The sequence below is a fragment of the Rhinopithecus roxellana genome, chromosome 13 (genome assembly GCF_007565055.1).
Source record: "Rhinopithecus roxellana isolate Shanxi Qingling chromosome 13, ASM756505v1, whole genome shotgun sequence".
NCBI classification, from domain to species: Eukaryota; Metazoa; Chordata; class Mammalia; order Primates; family Cercopithecidae; genus Rhinopithecus; species Rhinopithecus roxellana.
The window spans coordinates 109,910,756-109,935,882 of NC_044561.1; the positions used below are offsets into that span (position 1 = coordinate 109,910,756).

Below are 25,127 nucleotides of genomic sequence, written 5' to 3' on the forward strand. Positions count from 1 at the left end.
AAAGAGGATGAGATTTGTCCTGCCAGTTAGCAAAGCATGTTATCAAGCTCAGGAGCAGACAAATAGATCAGTGGACCAGAAAGGACCCTATTGGGATTCAGTATCGGACAAAGGTAGCAATTTTAAATTAGTGGGGAAATGATACAGAATTCCACAAGTAGTATTGGGACAATGATTTAACCATTGTTGGGGGGATGAGGGGGAACTAAAGTTAGATCCTAAGATTCATGCATGCATATGGAATTTATTTTTTGCATGTGGTAAAAAGGCATATATACATATACACATACACACACATATATGTAAATGATAAATGTCAGAGAAGAAATACAGGAAAAATGCATATGACCTCAATGCAGGGAAGGCTTTCTTAAATAAAATTGCAAAAAAGTCATACAATTAAAATAGATCGATTTGACTGTATCAAAATTTAAGATTTCTCCAAAGACACAATACAATTAAATGACAAGAATTGCAATACAGAAAATATTTGCAATACACATAAAGTATACAAAATGCATAAAGAACTTCTAAAAAATCAATAAGGAAAAGATAACATACCCTAAAAAAAAAGAAATGGGCAAAAAATTTGGACAAGTAATGCACAGAAGGAAATATAAATGGATAGGAAACACACAGACTCTAGCCATCCTGGTAATTCAGAAAAATACTAACTAAAACAAGATATTATTTTTCACCCACCAGATTGGTTAAAATGTAAAACTTGGCGATGGTCTGGAGAAATGGACACACATACTGCTGGCATGAAATTAAATCAGAAAGGCACTTTGAAGAACATGTTAGCAGTTACTATTAGAATTTAAGATGTGTAGACTCTATGACCCACCAATTCTGTTTCTAAGTATCTGCCCCAGAGAAACACTTGTACATGAGCAAAAGAGGCATATACAAGAATGCTGTTACAGGTTTGTCCTATTGAAACAAGACTGGAAGCCTTTTAATAGTCGATCAATAAGCAACAACTAAATAAATCATAGCACAATCGGTTCTGGTTGCCGGCGGCCAGCTGAAAGGGGCAGTGGAGCCAGCTGCGGCAGGTGACACGCGACACGAGGAGAGTCACAAGGCTCCCTGAGCTCAGGAGCAGCACCTCCAGTGTGTACACCACCACATCCATGCAAGCCAACAAAAACAACAATAGAACACAGGGCATGTTTCAATGCGCATAGGAAAACATTTTGGATCGATAGCAAATGCCTAACAGCAGCTACCTCTAAAGTGGGGAAGGGGCCTGAGGACAGGTTGGGGAGGCCAGTAGAGACTTCTTTACCTGAAATGCTCTAATTTTATTTAAAGGAAAATATATTCATGTATTACTTGTATAATTAAAATTTAATTCAAAAATTCTAATTCATTTTCAGCCAATTAGCTCTGATTTACATGTGTGCTGTGTTTTCATTTGTGTGCCCAGGGAACAAAGCACATTTGCTGTGTATGTGTCTGTGAATGAAGCACAGTGATTAGTAAACTGATTAAAATTTGGAAAGCAAAATGAAAAAAGGAAAAGTTTTTCCACTCGCAAAAACAACAAAACTAATAAGGTACTCAGGAATAAACCCATTAAGAACTGTAAAAAATCTTTATGACAAAAGCAACCAACCTTTATTAAAAGGCATTAAAAACAAAACAAAACAAAACAAATACAATTCTGATTAAAAGGAGATAGACACCATGTCCATAGATGGGAAGAACTGATACTCTAAAGTTGTTAATTTCCTCTTCAATGCAATTCTTCTCAGACTTCCAACAGATATTTTGTTCACAGAACTTTGACAAGCTGATGATAAAATGTACCTGAAAAAGTAAATGTGCAATATGACCAAGATCATTTTAAAAAAGAATAAGGGGCTGGGCACGGTGGCTCACACCTATAATCCCAGCACCTTGGGAGGCCGAGGTGGGTGGATCACTTGAGGTCAGGAGTTCGAGACTAGCCTGGCCAACATGATGAAACCCTATGTCTACCAAAAAATACAAAAATTAGCCAGGCATGGTGGCGCGTGCCTGTAGTCCCAGCTACTCAGTAGGCTGAGGCAGAAGAATCACTTGAACCCGGGAGGCGGAGGTTGCAGTGAGCAGAGACTGTACCACTGTACCCCAGCCTGGGCGGCAGAGCAAGACTCCGTCTCAAAAAGAAAAAAAGGAATAAAGGCCTTGGGGGAAGGGCGGAGTGCTTATCTTATCAGGCCATAAGACACTTTATTAAGCTTTGCTCATTAATATGTACTATTAGCTCAGAAATAGACAAATAGATCAACAGAACTGGAGTCTAGACAGGGAATTGAGAGAAAAGATGGTGTTGGAACAATATATGCTTAGCAAACTGGATATCTATTTGGAAAAAGAGCAAATTATTAGAGCTCTGTGTCACACCATACATGGAAATACATCTCAGATGGGTTAAAGATTCAAACATTTCAAACAACTACAGACGTTTTAGATGCAAACACACAATGTATATACGCTGTGGTGGGGACCTGCTTTCATCAGCACAGTGTGGCAGGACACTTTAACATCCGATAGGGTTCCAGGCCGACCTCACCTCCCACCTTTGGAAAGGGCCAGCTGAGCATCTCCATCTGGACGTCACAGACTCCTCTCCCTCTTTCTCTCCAGCTCCACCTGGTCCTGGGAAGAGGGACTGCCATACCGAATGGACTGAGGTCTGAAGCCAGCTCCTGACACCTGTGTTCTGTGTCAATAAGGTATCTCCCTCTCTGGCTTCCAGTTCCTCCTCTATGAGTAGGTAATAGGGTAACGCTCCACTTCTTGTGGGGAAATGCGAAGCTCGTATGAGATGATGAATGTAAGCATGGATAAATGGCATGGAGCTTACAAGGATGAGGGGAGCAGATACCTCTACTTTGTCTTGATCCACTCCCCATAATCCCTGCTACACAAGACTTAACATCCAATTCTTCTTTCTTGCATTGTAACTTCTGGATAATTGTAGAATCTTTTTGGTCAAAAGAAGTTGGAGTGCTGACTTCCGACATTTAATTCCAAGGCAGAAAATACTGGTTCGGCACCAAAGGAGCTTACTACCTGTTGCTAGGTGCTGAGAAACACACAAAATAATAAGACATAATCCCAGCCAAAAGACAGGATAAAACTGGTGCTAATTAGAACTACAGTTGGTACACAGGTCGGATAAAAGCTCCCAAAAGAACATGGAGATCAAGTTACTCCCTAAAAGGTACATAATTTAATTTTGCCCCATTCAGTCAAATACACATTATTGCCTCCAAATGAATTTATCCACCTCCACAGTTGATCCCAGCCCCTTCGGGAGCTCATCTCACTAATTGTCTCCATCCCCAATCGCTCAATTACTCAGGCTCCTTATCCTCAGAATGTTCATCTGCCAGCATTGCTCTCTCCTTTAAGATTAAAAGTCCTGGATCTTGCTGTTTCTTTCCTTAATCGACTCCCACCCAAACTGCTCTGACAGAGATTCTCAGAGGTCCCCCAATGGCCCTTTGGGGTGCCAATCAGCAGGGCCACCAAGCTGCCCAATTCCAGAGGCACCATGGAAGTTGTGCGCGTGCACACTGGAGGAGCTCAGGACCGCCCTGGTCCTCCTGACCTCTCTGCACCCACCCACTTGCTGACCACCCCATCTTTCTGCTGAGACACCTCCCAGCTCTTTCTTTTCAGTGCTCTCAGAGGATTCTTCTTCTCTTTTCTAATCTCCAAATGTTGGTGCTCCTCGGGCTTGATTTCTTTGTTGGGCCTAAAAATGCCCAGAAGCCTGTCAACATCTGGATCCATATTTCTATTTGGGAGCCCCCCGAAGCCCTGGACTGGTCTCTGCAATTTCTCACCTTGTGCTCTGGAGCTGTGCCTTCAGCCATTTCTTCCCCATCTCCATTGGGATGTCTCAGCTGTTACCACTGGACTTGGGGTCTACCTTATAGACCTGGCCCCTTTCCAGTACTCCTCAGCTCTGAAAATGGCATTGCCATCTCACCAGTAAGGCAAACCAGAAGCCCAGGGGTCATCCTGAATGCTCTCCTCTTCCAGTCCCTCTTCATTCCATCTAGCATCAAGACTAACCAGAATATGCAGATCGTGTCCAAATCCTGTCCACTACAACAAAGCTTCCAAACTTGCCTCCCTGTCTACCCATTCTGCTGTAATGATTTCTCCACAGAACAGCCAGAGTCTCAGGCAGATTACAGCAACATACCAGGGCAGGTCACATCCCCTGCCTCCCTCGCTCTCAGGATGTTGGCAGGAGCTCAGCCCTGGTCTCCAAAGCACTGCATAGCCAGAACTGCTTGCCTCTCTGGTCTCACCTCTCCTTCCTCCCTAGTCAGGCCCTTTGCTCAGAATGCTTTCCAATTTGCTTTGTTGTTAACTTTGTTCTCTTCTCCCTATCTAGGTTTGGAGGATCACCTCCTCAAGGAAGCCTCCCAGAGTCAGATGAGGGCAGGTCCCCTGGTCGCACACCCTTCAGTACTCAGTACCTTTCCTTCAGAGTGCCTATCAGTGTTGGAAATTGTACATTTACATATGTGATTATCTGACTATGTCTTTTTCCCCTACTACCATGCACGCTCCATGAGAACAGGGATTCTATTTTAATTAATTCACCCAAGTATCCACAGGGCTAGGCACACTGCTGGGCTGGGCACACAATTAGGTGCTACAAGAGAATTACGTGGAATGTATCAACTTTTGTATTAAGCACTGGATGCTGAACACTTTGGGAGCTCAGCCTATACACCTGCTCATCTTTCCTAGCCTCAGCCTCCCAGCCCCTACCCTTCACATCTCCAAGTCTTCCTTCCGGACTCCTTAGAGGACTCTTAGTGCCAGATCCATGTCCTCTCACATCTCACCATTATTCTAGCCAAGGCCATCACTCCCTCAGCATGCTCTTAAGGCCATCAAAACTTACTAATAATGAAATCCAAAGGAAAAATTCTCTGTCTTATTGGAATTCTCTGCTGCATTTGACAGTGTTGATTACTTTCTCCTTGAAACTCTTCCCTACCTTGGTTGTCATGGCAACCCCCTCTCCTGGTTGTTTGTCGCATCTCTCAGGCCCTTCCTTCTCTTTCTCCTTTTTTGCCTGCCCACACCTGGCTCCTCAAATGTCACTATGACTCATTATTCTGCCCTGGGCCCTCTCCCATTTTTCTTTACACTTTCTCCCTGGTGATCTCACTTATGCTCTGGGTCCCCATTACTCTGAGTGGTGACAGCCCTGGGCTAGTGCTTCCAACTGAATCTCTTCCTGAGCCCTAGACACCAGGATCCAAGTGTCTGCTGGGTCCCACTTGGCTGTGTCTGAGTCCACTATCCTGTTGCTCAAACTGGCTCTCCATGCTGTGTTCCCCACCCCAGGGGCCTCCCCACCATCCACCCAGGACTCCACTCAAGATACATGGGGTTGGGCACGGTGGCTCATGCCTGTAACTGCAGCACTTTGGGAGGCCAAAGTGGGAAGATTGCTTGAGCCCTGGAGATGGAGACCAGCCTGGGCAACATGGTGAGACCCTGTCCCTACAAACAAACAAAACCAAGACACATGGGAATTACCTTTGGCTTGACCTTCTCTCTCACTCTCACAGATAAGCACCCACTAATTATTTCTGGGTTTTATCTACCACAAGTTCTGATCTCTCTCCATCCCCACTGGTCTAGTCCAGGCCTTTCCCTCTCTTACCTGGAAGTCTCCTGCCTCTGAGCTGGCTACTTCTTCTAATGGATATCTGGGAGTTTTGGCTTTTTAGCATGACTTACTCTTCCCTGAAGCCCCTTATTACTTTTTGGGAAATTTTCCATCTTATGTGGCTGTGGTGGGACCTGAGCTGTTCTCTCACATGGAAGCCATGGAGGCCCCTCCTCCAGGTCCTGCCTCTTACCACCCAGGTCCTATCAGAGGGTGGCACAAGGCCCAAGCCCAGCCAGCTAAACCAAGCCTCTCTCTGGACTTTGACTTCTGTCCAGATAGGGAAGAAATAGAATTCTTTGATGTCTAGGCAATATCAACAAATAGAACTACTACTGAGACCCTGAATGTCCCATTCAAGCCTGTGACCTGGGCCTTACCTACTTCATTGCTCCCTGGATGTTGTCACAAAGTCTTTTTGATACAAAGAAAAACTTCTGAATCTCCATTTCAGACACTGGATTTCAAGCAGAAAATAATTATTCTGCCCCTGCCTAGCTGGCTGCCTGTTGCTAGGTGCCGAAAGGTACAAAAAAATGAGAAAGACATAGCCCCAGCCACGAGGCAGACGAAACCGTGCTAATTAGAGCTGGAGTCAGTACACAGAGGGCAGAGAAAAGGCCTCCTAAAGAACATGGAGATCAGGTTACTTGCTAAAATGTACATCATTTACTTTTGTCCCTTTCCACCAACACGGCTAATCCCTTCACCTCTACACTTAATCCCAGAGCTCCAGGGCCCCTCTCACTGCCCTGCCCTGCTCTGCTGACTGGGCTTGCACTGCTTCCTCCTTCCCATGTCTCCTGGAAGAATCAGGTCCTTCCTGGACCCGCTGCCTGCTCCAGCTCCCCCTCCCTCCTTTCTCAGCCAGACTCAGTTCATTCCCCCCACACCAAGAGGAGCTTCTGCCCCTTGCCCCAAAGTTGCTGTGACAAAAGTCCCCAGAGGCCAGGTCTGGGAGATGCCTGAGCCTCTGCTGACCTCTGTGTATATGGCCCACCAGTGCCCACTCTGCCCTTTTGGAAACTCTCCTCTGGGTTCTAGGAACCCCATGTTTTTGGTCTTCTCCTCTGGCCCCTCCTTTTCTGTCTCCTCAGCAGAACTCTCTTCCTGTACCTATTCCTAAAATGTCACGAACTCATTTCTGGCCTTGTCCTTCGTCTTTGAGTGCATCTCTGGTTCTTCATCTATCCCTGTTGAGATGCCCACACTTCTTTGGTGAGCTCCCAACTGGCACATATACTTTCCTACTTGATGCCAGCTATGCACATTTTCCTTCGTTGCCCACCGTCGCCCTTTGCTCCTGCCTCTGACTCAGACAGGCGGGAGGACTCTAGGTGATAGCCTTCTGGACTGCTCCTATCACATCTATCCTTATGTCATCTCAGTCCAGAGCCAGCTCAGAAATTGTCCCCTGGCCCAAACTGTTACTCTAGCAGCTTTCCCTGAGAGATGGTCATGCTGCCTGCTTTCCTTACCCTTTCATTTTCCTCTGTCCCGTCTCTCACAGGAAACTGCTCTTGATGAGGGTCTAGTGGCCCCTAATTACTACATCCAGTGGGCTCTCAGTCCCTGTCTAGCTGGCCTTTCTCTTTCGTCTGTTGGTGGCTCTCTTTTGAAAGTGCTCCACATCCCCAGGTTTCCATGCCAACACAGGCTGCATGTGCTTTTTCTATGTCTGACTTCTTTTTTGCCTTTGTGGGCTTCCCTCTCTCTGCCCACCCCTTAAATGGGGGCAAGGCTCTTATTCTTGGACCCCCTCTCTTTTCTCAGCTGGTGCGTTCTCCTAGAGCCGGTTCACCAAAGCCCATGGCTACAAGCACCAAAGTCTCGATCCAAATCTCTTGTTTAAATCTGCTGCTGGGATCTAGACCCTCTATCTAGCTTCTTGCAGGCCACCTCCTGCTGGATGCTCACCTCTGACTCAACCTGTCCAAAACAGCTCAACAATTTTCTCTCAGCCCCCAAACCTGCTCTTTCTCCTGGGTGTTCTTCCTTTCACCCAGTCACTCATGACAGAAAATAGGAAAGGTATCCTTTACTCTCTTTCTTTAACACCAGCAACCAACCAGTCAGCAGATTCTCCCAATTTCACCTCCTGGATCTGACCACTTCCTCCCATCCTCTTGGCCCCTACCCTTATCCCTCCTGGAGCCCACCTGGACCAAGGCAATCATCTCCTCTCTGGCCCACATGCCTCCAAATTTCTCTAAGCAACCAGAGTAATCACCCCAAAAGAGAAATCCTACCATGGCACCTGCTTGCACAAAACGCTTCAGGGGCTCCCTGTTGCAATTGAACACCCAAGTCTTGAATTAGACATATTAGCACTATGTAAGCTGGTTCTGCTTTCTCCACCCCTAGCCTCTCATTTCACACTTCAGCAACCCCTAGCTGTCTATGAGTTCATCCATGATGCCTCTCACCTCTACCTCTGCCTTCTACTTGAATAACTTCTACCTATCCAGTCACCTCTTCTAGGAACCTCCTTGGATATTCCCATGAAATCTGCACCACCAACCCCAGCTGCCCATGCTCCCATGTCCCAGGCATCTCTCTGGCCTTCTCCTTCCTATGTATCATTTCAGTGTCTGTCTGTGTGTCTTTTTTTTTTTTTTTTTTTTTTTGAGATGGAGTCTCGCTCTGTCGCCCAGGCTGGAGTGCAGTGGCCGGTTCTCAGCTCACTGCAAGCTCCGCCTCCCGGGTTTACGCCATTCTCCTGCCTCAGCCTCCCGAGTAGCTGGGACTACAGGCGCCCGCCACCTCGCCCGGCTAGTTTTTTGTATTTTTTAGTAGAGACGGGGTTTCACCGTGTTAGCCAGGATGGTCTCGATCTCCTGACCTCGTGATCCGCCCGTCTCGGCCTCCCAAAGTGCTGGGATTACAGGCTTGAGCCCGGCCTGTGTGTCTTTCTTAACTCTTTGAACTCCCAAGGGCAAGGATCATATTTATCTTTGTGTATGTGTGTGTGTGTGGGGGGTATACTTTTATAGATACAGTCTTGCTATGTGGCCCAGGCTGGTCTTGAACTTCTGAGCTCAAGCAATCCTCCTGCCTTGGCCTCCTAAAATGCTGAGATTACAAACGTGAGCCACTGTGCCTGGCCAATATTTTAAAACTTATCATCATGCCTGACACAAAGTAGACACTCAATAAATGTTGAGTGAAGTTACAGGCCACTTACTCTCTCTGAAAATTTCTCTCTTCTTCCAACTTTCCAAGAAGTGTACACCAATTCCCATTCCCCCAGTAGTGCGAAACAGTGCCTATTCCACTATCCTCAGCAACATTGGGCATTCTTACGTTTTTTCCCCTAATTTGTTAGGGAAAATTTGTACTTCCTTGTTGCTTTTATTGTTGATCTTTGGTTATTAGTGAAGATGAATGTTTTTTCAAAAAGTTTTTCAATCAATTCCATTTCTTTTCCTGTAAACTCAATTCAGGTGACTTACACACACCTGTTTTGCTTTTACTATTGGGTTTTGGGTGTGTTTTTTTAATACATTAAGAATCTGCAACCACTCTGCTTTTTGGTTGTTTGTGATATTACTTGACTTTGAAAATATTTAGTTTTAATGTAGTCAAATTGGTTGGCCTTTGCCTTCTTGATGTCATTTTGTTGCTTTTTAGCTTAAATGGGCTCCCCATTCAGTCACTTGTTAATATTCCTTTTCCCTCTGGTTTTTAATGGGCTCATTTTTCCTTTTGACCTTTGAAAATAATTTTCGAATTTGGGTGTGTGCTCTGAGGTGAAGTTGGAATGGACTTTTTCTCTTTTTAGTCAATCAACAGTCCATGCCTCAATTTTGGGTAACCCTTCCATTCTTGGCTCTGGCTCTGAGCTCAGCTATTCCTGGCTGATTACAGCATTTATGGTCACAGCCTTCTCAGAGCACATACCACCTGAACAGGAACTGAAAGGCTACAGGAGGCTATGATTCCAGGCACAGTGACAGTGAAAGACAGGGAGGTGTTTAAGGGATGGGAGCAGAAAGCCTTTCTGGAAGCCCTTACAGAAGAGTGTGTGGAAAGATGGATCACCTACTTTGCCAATGTGAACGGCTAAATCCAGCTGGCATCCACCTGTCCTGGAGGCTTCCAATTCTGCAAGGAAACATTATTCGGGGTCACAAGAGACAAAGTGCCCACCCCACTCCTCACCTGCGCCAACCTACCTGTATAGACTCTGCCAACACATTTCACCATCAGCAGAAAAATCATCTCAGCCAGCTCCTGCCAAGTTTATCTTCTGGGGGCTGCAGCCATCATCACGATTCTTCCGTGCCGCAAGATGAAGACCTGACCCAGAACCTGGGGTCACCATGCCCCTTGTTCAATTACTGCTTTAGGCATGAGGATATCTGAGGGTAATGCTAGAGCTGGAAGGGAACTGTGGAATTATCTAATCCAACTACCTCATTTCATAGATGGGGAACCCAAGGCCCAGTGGGGGGAGGTGACCCGCAGCTGCCCAGCAAGTGAGTGGAAAGCATCCTTGCTGGGAGAACTCAGTGTGAGGACTTTGCCCATCGAATCTTGACCATAAAAATATTTGGACCCTGGGTTCTAAAATAATTACATGATGAACTTGTATATTGTTCAGGAAAGTGGCATGGTATGTAAAGAAGACAGTCAAGTCAGAGGAATACAGGCCTCTTTTTGCCAGTTCTTTCTGGAAGACCTGAAGTTTGTTCTCTCCTCTAAAAAATAGGGATAATCAAGAATCCAAGATGATAGAAGCAAACTCACCCAACAGACTGAGGGTAAGTCTAACAGGGTCCTCAAACCTCAAGACCCTAAATGGGGAATATCATGAGTATGTGAGACTCCCCCTAAAAAGAAAAAAAAAAAAACAAACCCTTGTAAACTGTACAGAACTGTGCCCATAGGAGAGTCTGGTCATCCTAGTACTGACCACAATGTGGGTATCAATTCTCAACACTCCAGGCAGCCCGAATTAACGAGCCAAGGGTGGATCCTGGCCTTCTTCTATAGTTTTTTGTTTTTTTTTTTTTTTTTGCGACAGGGTCTCGCTCTGTCACCAAGGCTGGAGCGCAGCAGCATGATCTCAGCTCACTGTAGCTCTGCCTCCTGGGTTTAAGCAATTCTCATGCCTCAGTCACCCGAGTAGCTGGGGTTACAGGTGCATGCCACCACGCCCAGCTAATTTTTTGTATTTTTAGTAGAGATGGGGTTTTTCCATGTTGGTCAGGCTAGTCTCGAACTCCTGGCCTTAGGTGATCCACCCGCCTTGGCTTCCCAAAGTGCTGAGATTATAGGTGTGAGCCCCACACCCAGCCCCTTCTTCTATCATCAATAGCTTAACGCTGGTATTTTTCCTCTTTGATCTAATTTCCCATTTCAGTTATTTCACCCCAACAAATATTTATTGAGCACCTCCCAGTGATGGCTTGAGGATAGATGAGGTCACCTGCTGAGTGCTAAGCCTCCCAGGTTTGGGTGGGTGGGTCGTTGCATGCTTGCTATCCAAGGCTAAGCCCCTACCTGTCCATCTAGTGCCGTCCACTCCAGGCCACTTGGGACACAGGCCATCACTTATCCCTGTTCACTGTTGGCCTTTGTCTTCTTGATGTCATTTCATTGCTTTTCAGCTTGAAGGAGGTCCTCCACTCAGACACTTGTTAAACATTTTATTCCTTTCCTTCTGGTTTTTAATGAGCTTATATGTCCTATTTGGCTATTAAAAATAGCCTCTCTCTTCCCTGGCCCCTTCCCCCTCTGAAAAGTGTTATGTCCCAGACTTCCAGTCCTATCTGAGCACTGGGAGCCTCCCTGGTGCCTTTGCCCCAGCTCCCTAACCTCAGGCAGCCCTCCGCCTCCCTCCCCTCATGACTACAGGGAAGACAAGGACAGTAGTGAAAGCGAGGCTCTTAAGGGCAACAGAATGGGACACAAATCCCAGCTCTGCCCCCATCGTGGGCAAGTGCCTTCATCTTTTGAAGCTCTGTATAGTGGGTAAAACCATGTCAACCCTAGGATGTTCTCTTAAGGTTTCAGGGAGGTACTGTTGACAAAATGCTTATCAGGGCCTGATTCAGAAAAGCACAGGCCAAATATTAGCTAAATCAGAAAAGAGCAGTCCAAACGGGTCACTTCCACTTATCCATCTCTTTCCCTTTATAGTTGGAAGAGGTGATCTATTCCTCTCGTCTCCACTTCTTCCTCTTATTCTCTTCTCTTCCCATAGTGATGTGATATCTGTCTCTATTGCTCTGCTAACCCCAAGATGGATGACAAGACCTCCTAACTGACCAACCCAACTGCCTCTTCTTGGTTGTCTTGCTGGTGTTGCTTACCACGGGAGACTTCACATTCCTTCTCAAAACCCCTCCCTCCACACCTTCTCCCTGGGCGATCTCCTGGACTCCCAAGTGAAAGGGGACATCTCTTCCGGGAGGACAGGTGGGCTCCTCTGGCTGGGCACCTGCAGAAGCAGAGCAGGAACACCTAGGGGTAGGGAACCAGACTGTGAAATGCTCTGCTCCATTAACAGAATGCCATCCTCTAGGCAATACGGATGGACAAAAAGTTAGGCCAAGAGCCACAGAACATGACCTAAGCTGGTAAAGATGGCCAGTGGTGGCCATTTGGTTGATGGGTTAAAAGAGACAAGACTGAAAGCAGAGAGACATCTGGTGCAACTGTCCTGCAAGAGTGATCTGAATTAAAAGAAGGAGATGGATATAGGAAAGCTCAAGGGACCGGAGAGACGGGACTAGAGGTGCAGTGGTGTCATCAAGACCAGGGATCGGGAGGCCCAATCCAATCTTACTGGTTCTGGACATCACTCATACTGCATACCCATACTGTAAGGAGGGCACAGCTGCCAGGGCTATTAGTCACAGTAGCTGTGGTGTGTGCTATGTGCCTGTGGTCCCTAGTTCCTGTCAGTACAAAATGGAACCATATGGCATTTATAAAAATGGCTCTGAGGGTAGAAATAAGAACTGGATCCTATTTGGCCAGTAACTAAAAACAAACAAAACCAAAAGCCAACCACCAAAAAGCAGCCCCCCAAATGGCCCACCCCATCTGTGAATAGTAGTCTAAACCCCATAGTATTGCAGCTGGAGTCTGGGGGTTGGACCGAGGACAGGTTTTTCCCCAGAATGGTCTGACGGAATAGGACTAAAGAGCTTAAATCTTGGTGATGGGCTCACATGGGTGTGTGTGGCAGTAGGGCATGGCTGCAGGAGTTCTCAGATTGTTACTCTAAAGAGGACACTCATGATCTAGGAGGGGAGGAGAAGATGGAAATGGGAAAATGAGCAACGCAGAGGACCACCTAAGATGTGATCAGAGTTCAGGAATCAAGGGCAGCCTGCCCTAGCTGTGAACTCTTGGGCAAGTCGAGAAACCTCTCAGCAGAGCTTCGGTCAAGTCTCTGTGAAACAGTGGTTCACGATCTGCACTCCTGCAAGCTCACCTGCCTGTCGGCCTATGGGGAGGAACTCATAAAAGTGGGAAAGCTGGGGAAGTCCCACATGCAGAGTTAGGGTATGGGAAAGGTAGAGGGAGGGAAGAAGAGGGAATCCCCTTGGCTTACAAGTGACTCAGGAGTCCACCTACATCCAGATCTTACAGGGTGTTTACCACCTGGTGGGGCTACTCCTAAACCACATGTGGGCTGTTGCCACAGTGAGGATGCCAGGCTGGGCAGTCTTTTATAAGGTTCTTCTCACATATCTTTGTTCAAAATACTAGTCTGGAGGCTGGAAGATAATCTCTGTCACTTCAGAGTTGCCAAGAGATTTGGGAGGCAAACTGAGTTCCTTTCCTTCTAGGAAAGACTGGGCCACCCAATTACTTAGGGACTCTTAGCAATTGATTGAACCACCTATCCATCTAGCCACCAGGTCAGCCAACCAGCAGGTACTATGCCAGGCCTGGTCAGGTAGGTTCTGTGCTTGGTCAAGGAACAAAGACTAAGCCCCTTATCTTCAAGGGTTGTGCAGGGTCTTGATGACCAAGCCAAAGGATTGGACCCATAAACAATATGGAATTACTGAAGGGCTTTGTCTGCCTTTCCTGCCTCATAGACACTTCCATGTCTTCTTTGGCTCTAAGTTAAGATCCTTGAGGCCGGGCGTGGTGGCTCAAGCCTGTAATCCCAGCACTTTGGGAGGCTGAGACGGGTGGATCACGAGGTCAGGAGATCGAGACCATCCTGGCTAACACGGTGAAACCCCGTCTCTACTAAAAAAATATAAAAAACTAGCCGGGCAAGGTGGCGGGTGCCTGTAGTCCCAGCTACGCGGGAGGCTGAGGCGGGAGAATGGCGTAAACCCTGGAGGCGGAGCTTGCAATGAGCTGAGATCCGGCCACTGCACTCCAGCCTGGGCGACAGAGCAAGACTCCGTCTCAAAAAAAAAAAAAAAAAAAAGATCCTTGACAGTTCCGCACCCAAGAGATTTCAAGTTTATTTTTTAATGCAAAAGATCCTTTGATTAAACACTTGATTGTCTTAATACACTTTCTTTCAACCACTATCTCTAAGACTAAAATAACAAGGAGATAAATGTCACTGATGTTTCACAGAAGACAGCTTTGGAAATGTTAAAGACTTCTTGGTCCAGCCCCCTCCTTGACTTATAAATGGGGAAACAGAGGCCTAGAGAAGAGTAAAGAGAGCAAAGCCACATGGAAAGTAGATGGGAATCAGCCCCAGGGCCTCAGCACCTGCCTCCCTGCCCCCTCCTTGGAGGTTCACCACTACCAGTGTGGGGCAGGAGGCTGTCAGAGGGTTTGGCTTTGGAAAAGGTGTTGAGCTGTCCAAGTACAACCTCCACACAAGCTGCCCAGAAAAGTAGTGAGGCCAGAACCACCCAGATTAGTCTTCGGAGAAGAGTCATATCTGACCCTTTGGGATATTTGACAAAGCGTTCTCAAACATATGCCTCCTCTGGTTCCTCACTGGGAGGAGGATGGACAGACAGGGGTTACTGTCCAAGAGAGGGAAATGCATGGAGGGTTGCTGGGCAAGCTGGTGGCTAAGTAGGGGCTGAAACTGAGAACTTTGGTCTCCCAGAAAGCAAGCTACACCTTGGTGTTTTCCTTTTTAGGATACTGCCTTTGCAGAGAAGGTAAAAAATAATTGACTTCACACAGAGGTACTGAGATATGGTCTCCCAAATAATCTCTACCTAACACCACTAAAGCCCTAATGACATGGTATTATCTACCCACAAGAATGACTCTGTCCTCCTTCCTGCTGATCTGAGCTCCTCAAGGAGGGCATAGTCATTCTGCACCAGCTTCTCAGAGCTTGGAAAAGAGCCTGGCAAATGCTCCTCATATGAATGAGTAAGTGGGAGAGCTGGGGGATCAGATCACATCCCTAACAGGCTGGAGCTTAGTAAGGGCCAGTGGCAGGGAGCCATAAAACAGAGGAAATAACATTTATGGAGACTGTGTCTTGGGGCAGATGCTGTGGTGGTGGTGTGTTCTCTACGTGACAGGTGAGGTACAGTCACAAAGGCAGGGCATAAGGGCTGGGGCTCCCTGAAGCCTTGCATCAAGGTTCTTCAGTCCTTCAAGTCTATCTCTGCCCAGCTTCTGAGTCCCTTTTCTAGTATCCCAAAGGGAGACCAAGGGCTTCTGTCTGAAGCCTTCAGTTGCTGCTTAGCCAGGTTCTCTTTTTTACCTCAAGCCTGCCTAACAATAGAAGTTTTTCTCAACATACTTCATTCTCCCCCTGAAGCCTGGCAGATTAAACTCTGTTCTTCCTGGGACTCTCAGGAAGATACTGGGGAGGGAGGGTTGCTGGGCTGAGACAGGCCAAGCTCCCCAGGCAGGACCATCTTCCATCAAGGAGAGCACTTCTTCAGTCATTCCTCTTTTCCGAACAGTGGCCCTTTCACACAATTTGGTGCATTGGGGAGTGAGCTTTGCATTGGATGCTAGGAGACAGGGTTCTGGCTCTGCCCACTGAATGGACACATGTGACAGCCCTTCTCTGGCCTCCTTTCCTGCAGCTATTCAACAGGAGTTGGCTTTCTTTCTATCATTTTTTTTTTTTTTTTTGAGACGGAGTCTTGCTCTGTCACCCAGGCTGGAGTGCAGTGGCCGGATCTCAGCTCACTGCAAGCTCCGCCTCCCGGGTTCCCGCCATTCTCCTGCCTCAGCCTCCCGAGTAGCTGGGACTATAGGCGCCACCACCTCGCCCGGCTAGTTTTTTGTATTTTTTAGTAGAGACGGGGTTTCACCATGTTAGCCAGGATGGTCTCGATCTCCTGACCTTGTGATCCGCCCGCCTCGGCCTCCCAAAGTGCTGGGATTACAGGCTTGAGCCACCACGCCCGGCCCTTTCTATCATCTTTTACTGCTTCCTTCTCCCCAGCCTATCCTTTCTCCTGTGTCCCTGCCTCATTCACACTCACTCCTTATGACTACTTCTCCCCATTCCCAGTGATCTAGAGAAGCCAGTAGCCTTCTCCATGCCCTGCTACTTTCACCACTCAAATGCTGTCCTGTTTCTTGCTGACAGAATCCCATCTCAAAGGCTGTTCTGACTGGGTTACTCCCCACCTCCCATCAGATCCTCGTTTGTGATGGTTCCCAGTTGGATGGAAATGAAGAGTTCTGAGGGCTGAGTTTTGAGGTCTGCCAATAGCATTTCAGCCTTAGATTCCCTTAGTATCTCCCAACAATTCGCTAGCTTTAGCTAGACTGACTCTTTATCCCAAAAAGCCTTTTTGGGTTCTGATTCTAGGGTAGCCACATAGTGGTGGTCCTTCATTTTACTTTCATCCCAGTCTCTTTATCTGTAAGCAGAGATGCTTGATTAGATGGTAAAATAATAACATCTCATTTATTACTTCACTGCTCAAACCTTTATATTTGTTCTTCAGGGCTCCACCTGAAAGTTAATCCTTCCAGGCCCATATTGGGTCCCCTCTTAGACCCTCTCTTGTAGCAGCTGACACAGTCCATGGCTGCGTATCGCTGGCATTATCTGCTCAATGTTGTGCCCTTTCCCATTAGCCTGGAGGGCTCCCTGATGGCAGGAATGGTCCACCCTATAGTCCCAAGGCCTGTTCCTGCATGGGATTCTGCCAAATACCAGCCAAATGACTGACAATGCAGGCCCCCTTGGGAGACAAGAGGAGCCCTCATGGGCTGTGCCCTGTAGGAACTCAGTCGCTACAGAAGGGGAAGTCTGCCTAACACTAGCAGTAGCACTCAACAGAAGGCTGAGTGAAATGCTCCAGTTAAGCAGATCTCCAGGGAGAAGAAATCCAGGGAAGTTTCCTGACAGAGGAAGTACCTGGGCTCACATGGTACACTGACTAAAGCATAAAGCACATGCTATCCTGAAAGTGCACTGCCACCTACTCAGAGCCCAGCTAACATCCTCAAATGGGTCCAGGAAGATCCTAGATCTTGGGAGAAAGAACTCCCGGATATTAGAACTAGCAAAACTATCTGCTCCAAAGATCACATTTTACCTATCTGGAAACTGGGGCCCACAGCAGGACAAGGACCAGTTCCTAAAGCAGCCCAGGGGGTTGCTCATGGGGTCTTGTGGTCACTAGGTACCATGTGGGCAACCATTTCATACCAGGAGCCACAGTGACCAATGGAATTGCATGTGTTTCTAAGGCCTGCTGCCCCTATTCTTTTACAGAAAAGGTATCTACTTTTCATTTTCCTAAAAGGCAGTTCAGGAAGAGGGGGCGGTGGCCTGGCAAGGTAGGAAGCATTGTGGGGTGACAGAATGCTGATTTGGCAGTCACTTTGGGAAGGGGTGGGCTGCAGGCTCCCTGCTGGAAAGGGCCACAAATCTTTCAGAGGGAGGCCTGTTTGTGACTCTTAAGCAGGCTTGACCTGAAACAGAAAGCTGCTTTCTGAGGGAGAGCAAAATAAGCAATAATCTTGGCTTCATTTATCATCCAGGTGTCGCCACAGGAGAGAAGGGACACAAAAGCCTTTTTTTGTTTGTTTGCTTTCTTTTTGGAATTTGCAGTTGTCTATTTTGTTAAGTTTTCCCACTAGGCTACACTCATGAGCTCCTGGAGAGTCAGGCCTGAGTCTTGCCCCTGAAATCTCCAGTAAGCCGAGTACAGGGTCTCAGTGTTTGTTGAACAAACCATCCTTTCCAGGTATGACTCCTCAGCTTGTCAAGACTTTGCAGAACCATGAAATCTATCCAGAAACACAGAAAAGAACAATTCAGAGATAAAAGCACAGAAGAATCAGATAAGAAAATTACCCAACAGAAATGATCAACAAAAGTTTGGTTCTTTGAAAATACCTCTAAAATAGACAAATCTTTGGCAAGTTTTGAATGAAGAAAGGAATAAAGTAACAATGGGCGGACTTAAGTGAACAGGAGAAAACCATACTCAATTTTATAGCAATAAATTTAAAGCCTAGGTAAAACAGGTGATCTTCTATGAAATTACCAAAGCCCTTCACGACTGTGACTAAATAAAACCTCACGACAGCCCTGTGCCTTGGACAGGCAGTACTCCTACTATGCTTTCTAGAAGGAGATTCAGAGGTGAATACCCAACACAGGACCTGACAAACTAGCCTACATTGCCTCAAAGGTCATGGCCATGGGAGCACGTGCCTATCTACAACATGGAACCACACCACTCTCGGCACTTCTAGCCATCACCTTACGTCTGGCTGATTGGACAGCCAATCTTATTTATTTTTCCACTTGAAATGCCATAAGGGGTTTCACTATTTTTACTTCAAAAGCAGCACCATAAAAATCCTTGATGATTAGAGCTCCAGCTGTCTTAAGTTGTTTGTCAAGGGATCGGTTACTCAAATCTCCTATGGAGGGAAACAATTTCAGGCGAGAAGCCATGGGAGCTGAGAAACGCAAATGTCTCATCTCTGAAAACTTTCAGACTCCCTCCTGTTCACCGCCTGTCCTGCCCCCTACTTCCCCTCCCCCATCCCCACCATCTGCTCTCCAGAAAGCAGATCAAATTTTCGGGCTAAGGTACTCTGGCGCCAAGACTCAGCCCCTCCATGCTTCCCCCTGCCCCCCACCAACTCCAAAATCCAACACCACAACCCAAATGGACTGCAGCCACATAAAACCACAAAGTAAAGTTTATAAAGCTTTATTAAACATTTCAAACAGCTGTGCAACGAACACACCAAATAAAAGCTCTAGAATAGCAGTCCAAACGTTTCACAAGTATGGCCTCACAGTCCCATTCCCTAGATGAACTGCCTCCAGTTCTGTTCTCTGCCTGGCCCATCTCTCTCCTCAGGCAAGTGAGAGATGGATGGATCAGACTAAAAGGACAGGCATGCTGATCTCCAGTAGGCAGGGGCCAGGAGAAAGTCTCGTTTGCCAACACTTGTTACTGAAGCGCAGAAAAAGCAGCAAGTGACAGTCACACAGTCTTCCTGGATATTCTTCATAACGTACAGTCTATATGTGCAGGAACGGAGAAGCCCCTGGCGGGAGGATGATGGCCACTGCTCCCCTGTCTTGTCTGAATCACCTCGGAGTCCAGTGTGCTGGTCACTCTGCAATCCCCATGCTAAATAAAAACTGTAGCGGCACCTACCATATATAGCTAGCTATTGCTAAACCTCAAAATCAGAACATGTTTGATAAAGCTTCTTTAAAAGGAATATACACATGTATTTGTACACACACACACGCACAGGGCACACCAAAAAATATCCAAACATCTATCAAGGGGATCATGGCTGTTATGAAACACACAGGTACTCTCCCACTCACTCAGCTGGAGACTGCTAGAACTATGTGAACACACCATACTTCAATGCTGCAGAGCATGCACGGGAGACACAATGAGGCCCCCCTCCTTGGAACAGTTGAGAAAGGCAGGAGGAAGGGCAAAGGAAGTGAGGCTGGGCAGGAAAGCATGAGCCCAGACACCCAGGTGAAAGAGCAACATCTATCTGTTGCTTCCTTTCTTAAAAATGAAGCGGAGAAAATACTGAAGATTTGTGGACAACAAACAGTCAAGACATGTTTCTGTCTAGCCTGCTGAACAAGGAAAGAAGGATGAAAAAGCGAGGCTCTCGGGCGTCAGCAATCTCTTCAAATTTGAGATAAGTGCAAAAATGAGCCCTGTCTTGGACAGGTACTCCCCAAAAAAGGAAAAGGGTAGAAGAGAAGTAAAGGGAAACGAGGAGAGGGACTGAGTCAGTAACATTCTGGGAAGGAAGGAGACCCTGACAAGGAGGGGTCACAGAGGTGACAATGAGACTGGCATTTTATCTGCCCCAGGTCACATTGGGGCGGTTGACCAGGATGGGCCCAGACTCCTCGAAGTAATGAGGCGAGGGGGGTGGTCATGCGGCCAGCCAGGACCTAGATGGGGACAGAACACACACAACCACAAGACCACCCACGACTATAGGACTTTACAATAAAAGCACCGGTCAGTGCCATTATTCACATTATAAGGATAAAACATCACAGGCCAAAAAGGCGCCGTCAGGAATGTGACACCCGCGAGGCTGCGGGATTTGAAACTCCAATGCTTTATGACCTATGTCAATGCCTCCCCTCCCGTCTTCTGCTTCCTTGGAAAGCTAACAGGGCAGGCCGTTAGGTGCCCACAACGCCGGGATCATGCGCCGATTCTGGAAGCGGTGAATCGGAGCAGTGGTACAGGAAACAGTTTCCCCAGCAGCTATAGCAGATAAGGAAAAGGGCTGCCAGGAAAACCAAGGCACAAATTGTGCAAGGCTTCCGTTCCAGGAGGAAGCTGAGCAGGTAGAAGCCCATGAACATGGAGTGGCTGAACCACAGGGCGGGGTTGAGGGGCTTGGGGATGAGGAGGACGGGCAGCAGCCACTGGAGGCAATACATGATCTCTGCCGGGCAGGGCCTTCACCAAGGCTGCCGGGCACCGCTGCAGGAACCGACCTAATGGGAGCCAGCGGGCGCAGGCGGCTGCCCTCCGCTTTCTTCAACCCTCACTCTCCAGGAGCTGAGCCGCTGTGCTCTCTGGCTGTCAGCCCGGGATCACCAAGGCAGCAGGGATCCTGAAGAGAAAAGTCAACACAACAGACAAACAGACAAAGAACAGACAGACAGACAAACACACATACAAAAAAAAAAACAGGAACAGAATGTATACTTATTTGGGAAAATGGATCATGGTTAACAACAGCAAATGTGAAATGCCCTTTCCTCCCTGCCCACCCGTGAAAGCTCTACTCCTCTCCAAGTCACTAATTCGGGAAGCTTCCTGGGATGTCTCCCCGGGGCTTCTCCTGGGGGATCAGGGAGAGGGCTCTTTGGCACGGTTTCATACAGTGGACTGGCTTTGCCTGGGCCCTGCCCAGCAGAGATCATGTATCGCCTCCTGGGGCTGCAGCCCGTCCTCAAGGGGCCCAGACCTCACAATACCGCCCAGTGGTTGCCAAAGGACGACCAAGGGCTCCCTGCTGTGCCCCCACGTGGTAAGGACAGGGTTCTGTATCTAGCATCTCTCACAGCCATAGGTGCTCAGGCACTGAGTGCAGAGTTAAAGCTGTTAGCGGCGCACTGCCAGCCACCAGACCACAGGCAAAGGATCCTGAGGCAGCTGCAGCCTCGAAATATTTTAAGATGGCAGCCTAGGCTAAGCTTGCCTTTTTCAAATGGCCCGGCGTCACTTTGCCAGAACCTGCCAACTTCTCCGAAAGTCAATGTAGAAAAAAAGTCACTATGCTACTTTGTCCAAACTGAAGTCGCTTGGATCATTACACCTCCATCTGCTGCTGGCGCTGTATAGAACCTGACCTCTAGGAGCTTTTAACGAAAATTAATTTTCTATCCACATAGGGGCAAATGCCAGTTGGCCCCTGGGCAAAAGGCAGCTTGCTGGAAAGAGGTGCTTTCGGCTGGCCACCGATGCGCGGGGACCACACTCACAAACCGCATTCCGGTCTTCCCGTCCGCAAAATCTGCGCTGTGCGAGGGACCCACAAGACGAGCGGTCTGAAAGGGACCCACCTCACTTGGAAATGGGGCTGCGGTAGCCACAACTCTCCGGTAGCGGTAGTGAAACCCTGTTCGGTGATCCAGCCGCCCAGCGCAACGGGTACAAAGAACCCCGCTGGCTAAGGCCGACCTACCAGGGCTTGGGGGAGGGGAGCGGAAGACAGAGGTCGAAACGACCTGTCCAGCAGAAAACTATCCCCGACCATATTCCAACCACTTCTCGGTAGAGAGCTCATTCCTTCCGCGCATACGAAGGGCGCCAATCCTTCCTGTATCCCTCCCACAGAAACCAGGTGACTACTGCTTTTGCGCCCAAAGCGCAGTGCCCCGGCTCAGCTCCCTACGGTAGTGACCTCCACCGCAGATCCTCATCTCGCTAACGTAAGAGAGATGTAAAGAATCAGACGGGTTACGCGCTTAGGGACACGCATGAAGCAGAGGACCTGGGCTTAAAACTCATTCAGTATTAGGAAAAGAGCGCCGAGCATGGTTCTATTATGCCGAGGCTTCTGAAAGGGGCACCATTTTTTTTGCTCTATGGGGCAGATGACCCCTCCCTAATTTCTGTTTTCCATCCATCCCCAAGGTGGGCTCTGGAGTGGCACCGGGGTCTGAGCTCAAATTTGCAGGCCAGGGACTGGGGAGAAGGGCGCCACACTAAGAGACCTGCACCCCCATCCTCGCCTTGTACTCTATCCAGAGTCGTGGTACCCCTCCCTCCATTTTAAAGCAAAATCCAAAAGCAAGCACGGCGGAATCTTCTGGAAGGGGGCTAAGATGGAACTCAGGAGGCGGGGGTCGGTATGGAAAGAGCAGATGGATTATTTTTTTCCTCTCCTGGCGAATGAGGAGCGCCCCCAGCCACCCCTCCTCATAAACACCCCCCCAAGGCGCGCATGCGCACTTAAGTGGCGGGCGGGTACTTAAGGCGCGGCCACCGCGGCTGCGGCAGTGCGCCCAACAGCGGACTCCGAGACCAGCGGATCTCGGCAAACCCTCTCTCTTGACCACCCACCTACCACTCTCGGAACCATGGCGGCAGTGGCGGCAGCCTCGGCTGAACTGCTCATCATCGGCTGGTACATCTTCCGCGTGCTGCTGCAGGTAAGTGTGCCAGGGTTTCGGGTGGGAGAGGGTTCCCAACTCGCGCCCCCAGAACCCGCAAGACCGCGTCGCGATTGCCGCCTCCTGGACCGTCCTATTCCGATTGCCGCGATCCCTGCCCGCCAAAGTGCCGCTGCCGGCACCGCGCGCCCCTGCCCATTCCCTGCGCCGTCCTCCTCGCGCTGACCCTCCCTAGTGCGCCCGCGCCTGCCCGGGAACAAAGACTCGGGGCGCGGCGGGCGACCGCTGCGGACGATCACCCAGGCTTTTAGCGACCTACGCGGTAAGAAAAACCCGCTACACCCGGACTCGACCCCAGGAGGGAGGCGGGGCACTACTGTGTTGCAAGACTTTACAGCTCGCAGAGTGAAAATTTTCCACCTTAAAAAATTGCGCATTGCGGAGAAATTTTATTTAAAAAAAACATATAGCGCTTGCGGGGGTGAAACAAAAAATAAGTTAGAAAAAGGCACTTCTCAGAAAAAATAAAAATTACTTCGCAAAAATCCCAAAACAAAACAAAACAAAAAAAAAACCCTACAACGAATTAGAGAAAAAGTAGTTCACAGGAAAAGAGAAAGACGCGCATTGCAGGAAAAATAAATCGGAGAAAAGCACTTGGCAGAAAAAAAAATGCATTAGATTAAAAACGCACTGCAGAAAAAAATTAGACAAGGGAGCTAACAGAAATAAATGAATTGGGCAAAAACGCTTTCAAGAAAAAAATTAGAGAAAAAAGCCCCTCTAGAGAAAAATAGAAGGGGGAAAAGGCGCTTCCAAAAAAAGATAATTGCTTTACAAAAAAAAATCAAAAAGAGGCAAAAGCGCTTTGTGTAAAAAGAGATAAATCAAAAGAAAGCGCTTTGCCCATAAAACCATTTACCCTAAAAGCTCCCTTTGCAGGAAGAATTCCCTGCTAAAGGAATCCTTTGCCAAAGGAATCGCATATTTCCTTCAAGGTGTTCCTGGAATGCTGCATTTACTGGGTAGGATTCGCTTTTCGAAATCCTCCAGGGACACAGCCCATTGCGAGAAGTGAGGTATACCTAAGTTGTGGGTCCAATCAGCTTGCCGCCATGCAGCTCTCAGCACAGTTGGAAAAGCTCCAGCTGCCCTGACTCGTGGACAAGCTGCTCCCGCGCCCGCCTCTCCAGCCTACGCTGGATGGGCGGGCGGGGCAGGGGGTGGGGCGGGGGTGGGCACGGCAGCACCACAGACATGCTGTGGGTGCTCTCCACTAAGGGTGGGTCCTGGGTTTCTCGCCGCAGGTGTTCAGGTACTCCCTGCAGAAGCTGGCGTACACGGTGTCGCGGACCGGGCGGCAGGTGTTGGGGGAGCGCAGGCAGCGAGCCCCCAACTGAGGCCCCAGCTCCCAGCCCTGGGCGGCCGTATCATCAGATGCTCCTGTGCATCTCAACCAGCATGGGAGCCAGTGCCGCGCAGGAATGGGGGGTCCCCTGTGCTCCCTCGCCAGAGGAGCACTTGGCAAGGTCAGTGAGGGGCCAGTAGACCCCTGGAGAAGCAGTACCGACAATGACGAAGATACCAGATCCCTTCCCAACCCCTTTGCACCGGTCCCACCAAGGGGCAGGGTCGGGAGAGGAGGGGGGATAGGGGGAGCAGACCCCTGAGATTTGGGCATAGGCACCACATTCTGATCTGGACAAAGTTGGGTCAGCGCCATCCCAGCCCCGAAGTCAGGGCCATGCCAGCAGGCCCCACCATGGAGATCCAAACACCACACCAGCCAGCAGAATGGACGTTCTGACATCGACAGCCGAAGCCCTGAATCTTCGTGCAGCACCAACCGCGTGCCTGTGTGGCGGGACTGGAGGGCACAGTTGAGGAAGGAGGGTGGTTAAGAAATACAGTGGGGCCCTCTCGCTGTCCCTTGCCTAGGGCACTTGCATTCCAGCCTCGCTGCATTTGTTCCCTCGATTCCCCTTTCCTCCTCACTGCCTCCCAAGCCCACCCTACTCCAAAATAATGTGTCACTTGATTTGGAACTATTCAAGCAGTAAAAGGAAATGAATCCCACCTTTACTAAAACACTTTCTCTGAATCCCCCTTGCCCCTCACTGATCTTGCTTTTCCCTGGTCTCACGCAGTTGTGGTCAATATTGTGGTAATCGCTAATTGTACTGATTGTTTAAGTGTGCATTAGTTGTGTCTCCCCAGCTAGATTGTAAGCTCCTGGAGGACAGGGACCACCTCTACAAAAAATAAAAAAAAGTACCTCCCCTGTCTCGCAGTGTCCCAGGACCCTGCGGGGCAGTGGAGGCGCGCCAAAACTTTGTCTCTTGTGATTTCTTTAGCGGCATCAACACACGCTTCTAAGACTCAGCTGATGTGCCCATTGTGGAA

General features: G+C 48.5%; 2 protein-coding genes across 15 annotated transcripts in view; one reads left to right on the plus strand and one right to left on the minus strand.

Annotated features, from left to right (window-relative positions):
* Positions 1 to 418: 418 nt before the first annotated feature.
* The window catches only part of BLCAP (BLCAP apoptosis inducing factor), a 28,916-nt gene continuing 4,207 nt past the window's right edge, over positions 419 to 25,127 (minus strand). For 2 of the 12 annotated variants that reach the window (XM_010355330.2, XM_010355332.2), the window contains exon 2: positions 18,789 to 20,716. In XM_010355330.2, the coding sequence (XP_010353632.1) occupies positions 20,277 to 20,540 (264 nt within the window). In that variant the 5' untranslated portion in view covers positions 20,541 to 20,716 and the 3' untranslated portion in view covers positions 18,789 to 20,276. Of the gene's footprint in view, positions 1,816 to 2,075; positions 3,080 to 8,506; positions 10,534 to 10,919; positions 12,147 to 18,788; positions 20,717 to 25,127 lie in introns of those variants that run through there. The other 10 variants (XR_004052524.1, XR_004052522.1, XR_004052521.1 and 7 more) reach the window with 10 other exon arrangements.
* On the plus strand, positions 21,759 to 25,054 carry NNAT (neuronatin). 3 transcript variants are annotated; one of them, XM_010355328.2, is made up of 3 exons: positions 21,759 to 22,763; positions 23,723 to 23,803; positions 24,032 to 25,054. In XM_010355328.2, exons 1-3 carry the CDS (start codon positions 22,692 to 22,694, stop codon positions 24,122 to 24,124), a joined length of 246 nt encoding a protein of 81 aa, XP_010353630.1. In that variant the 5' UTR covers positions 21,759 to 22,691; the 3' UTR covers positions 24,125 to 25,054. The 3 variants fall into 3 exon arrangements, with proteins under 3 accessions (XP_010353630.1, XP_030769861.1, XP_010353631.1); XM_030914001.1 differs by having other exon boundaries at positions 23,723 to 23,798; XM_010355329.2 differs by lacking the exon at positions 23,723 to 23,803.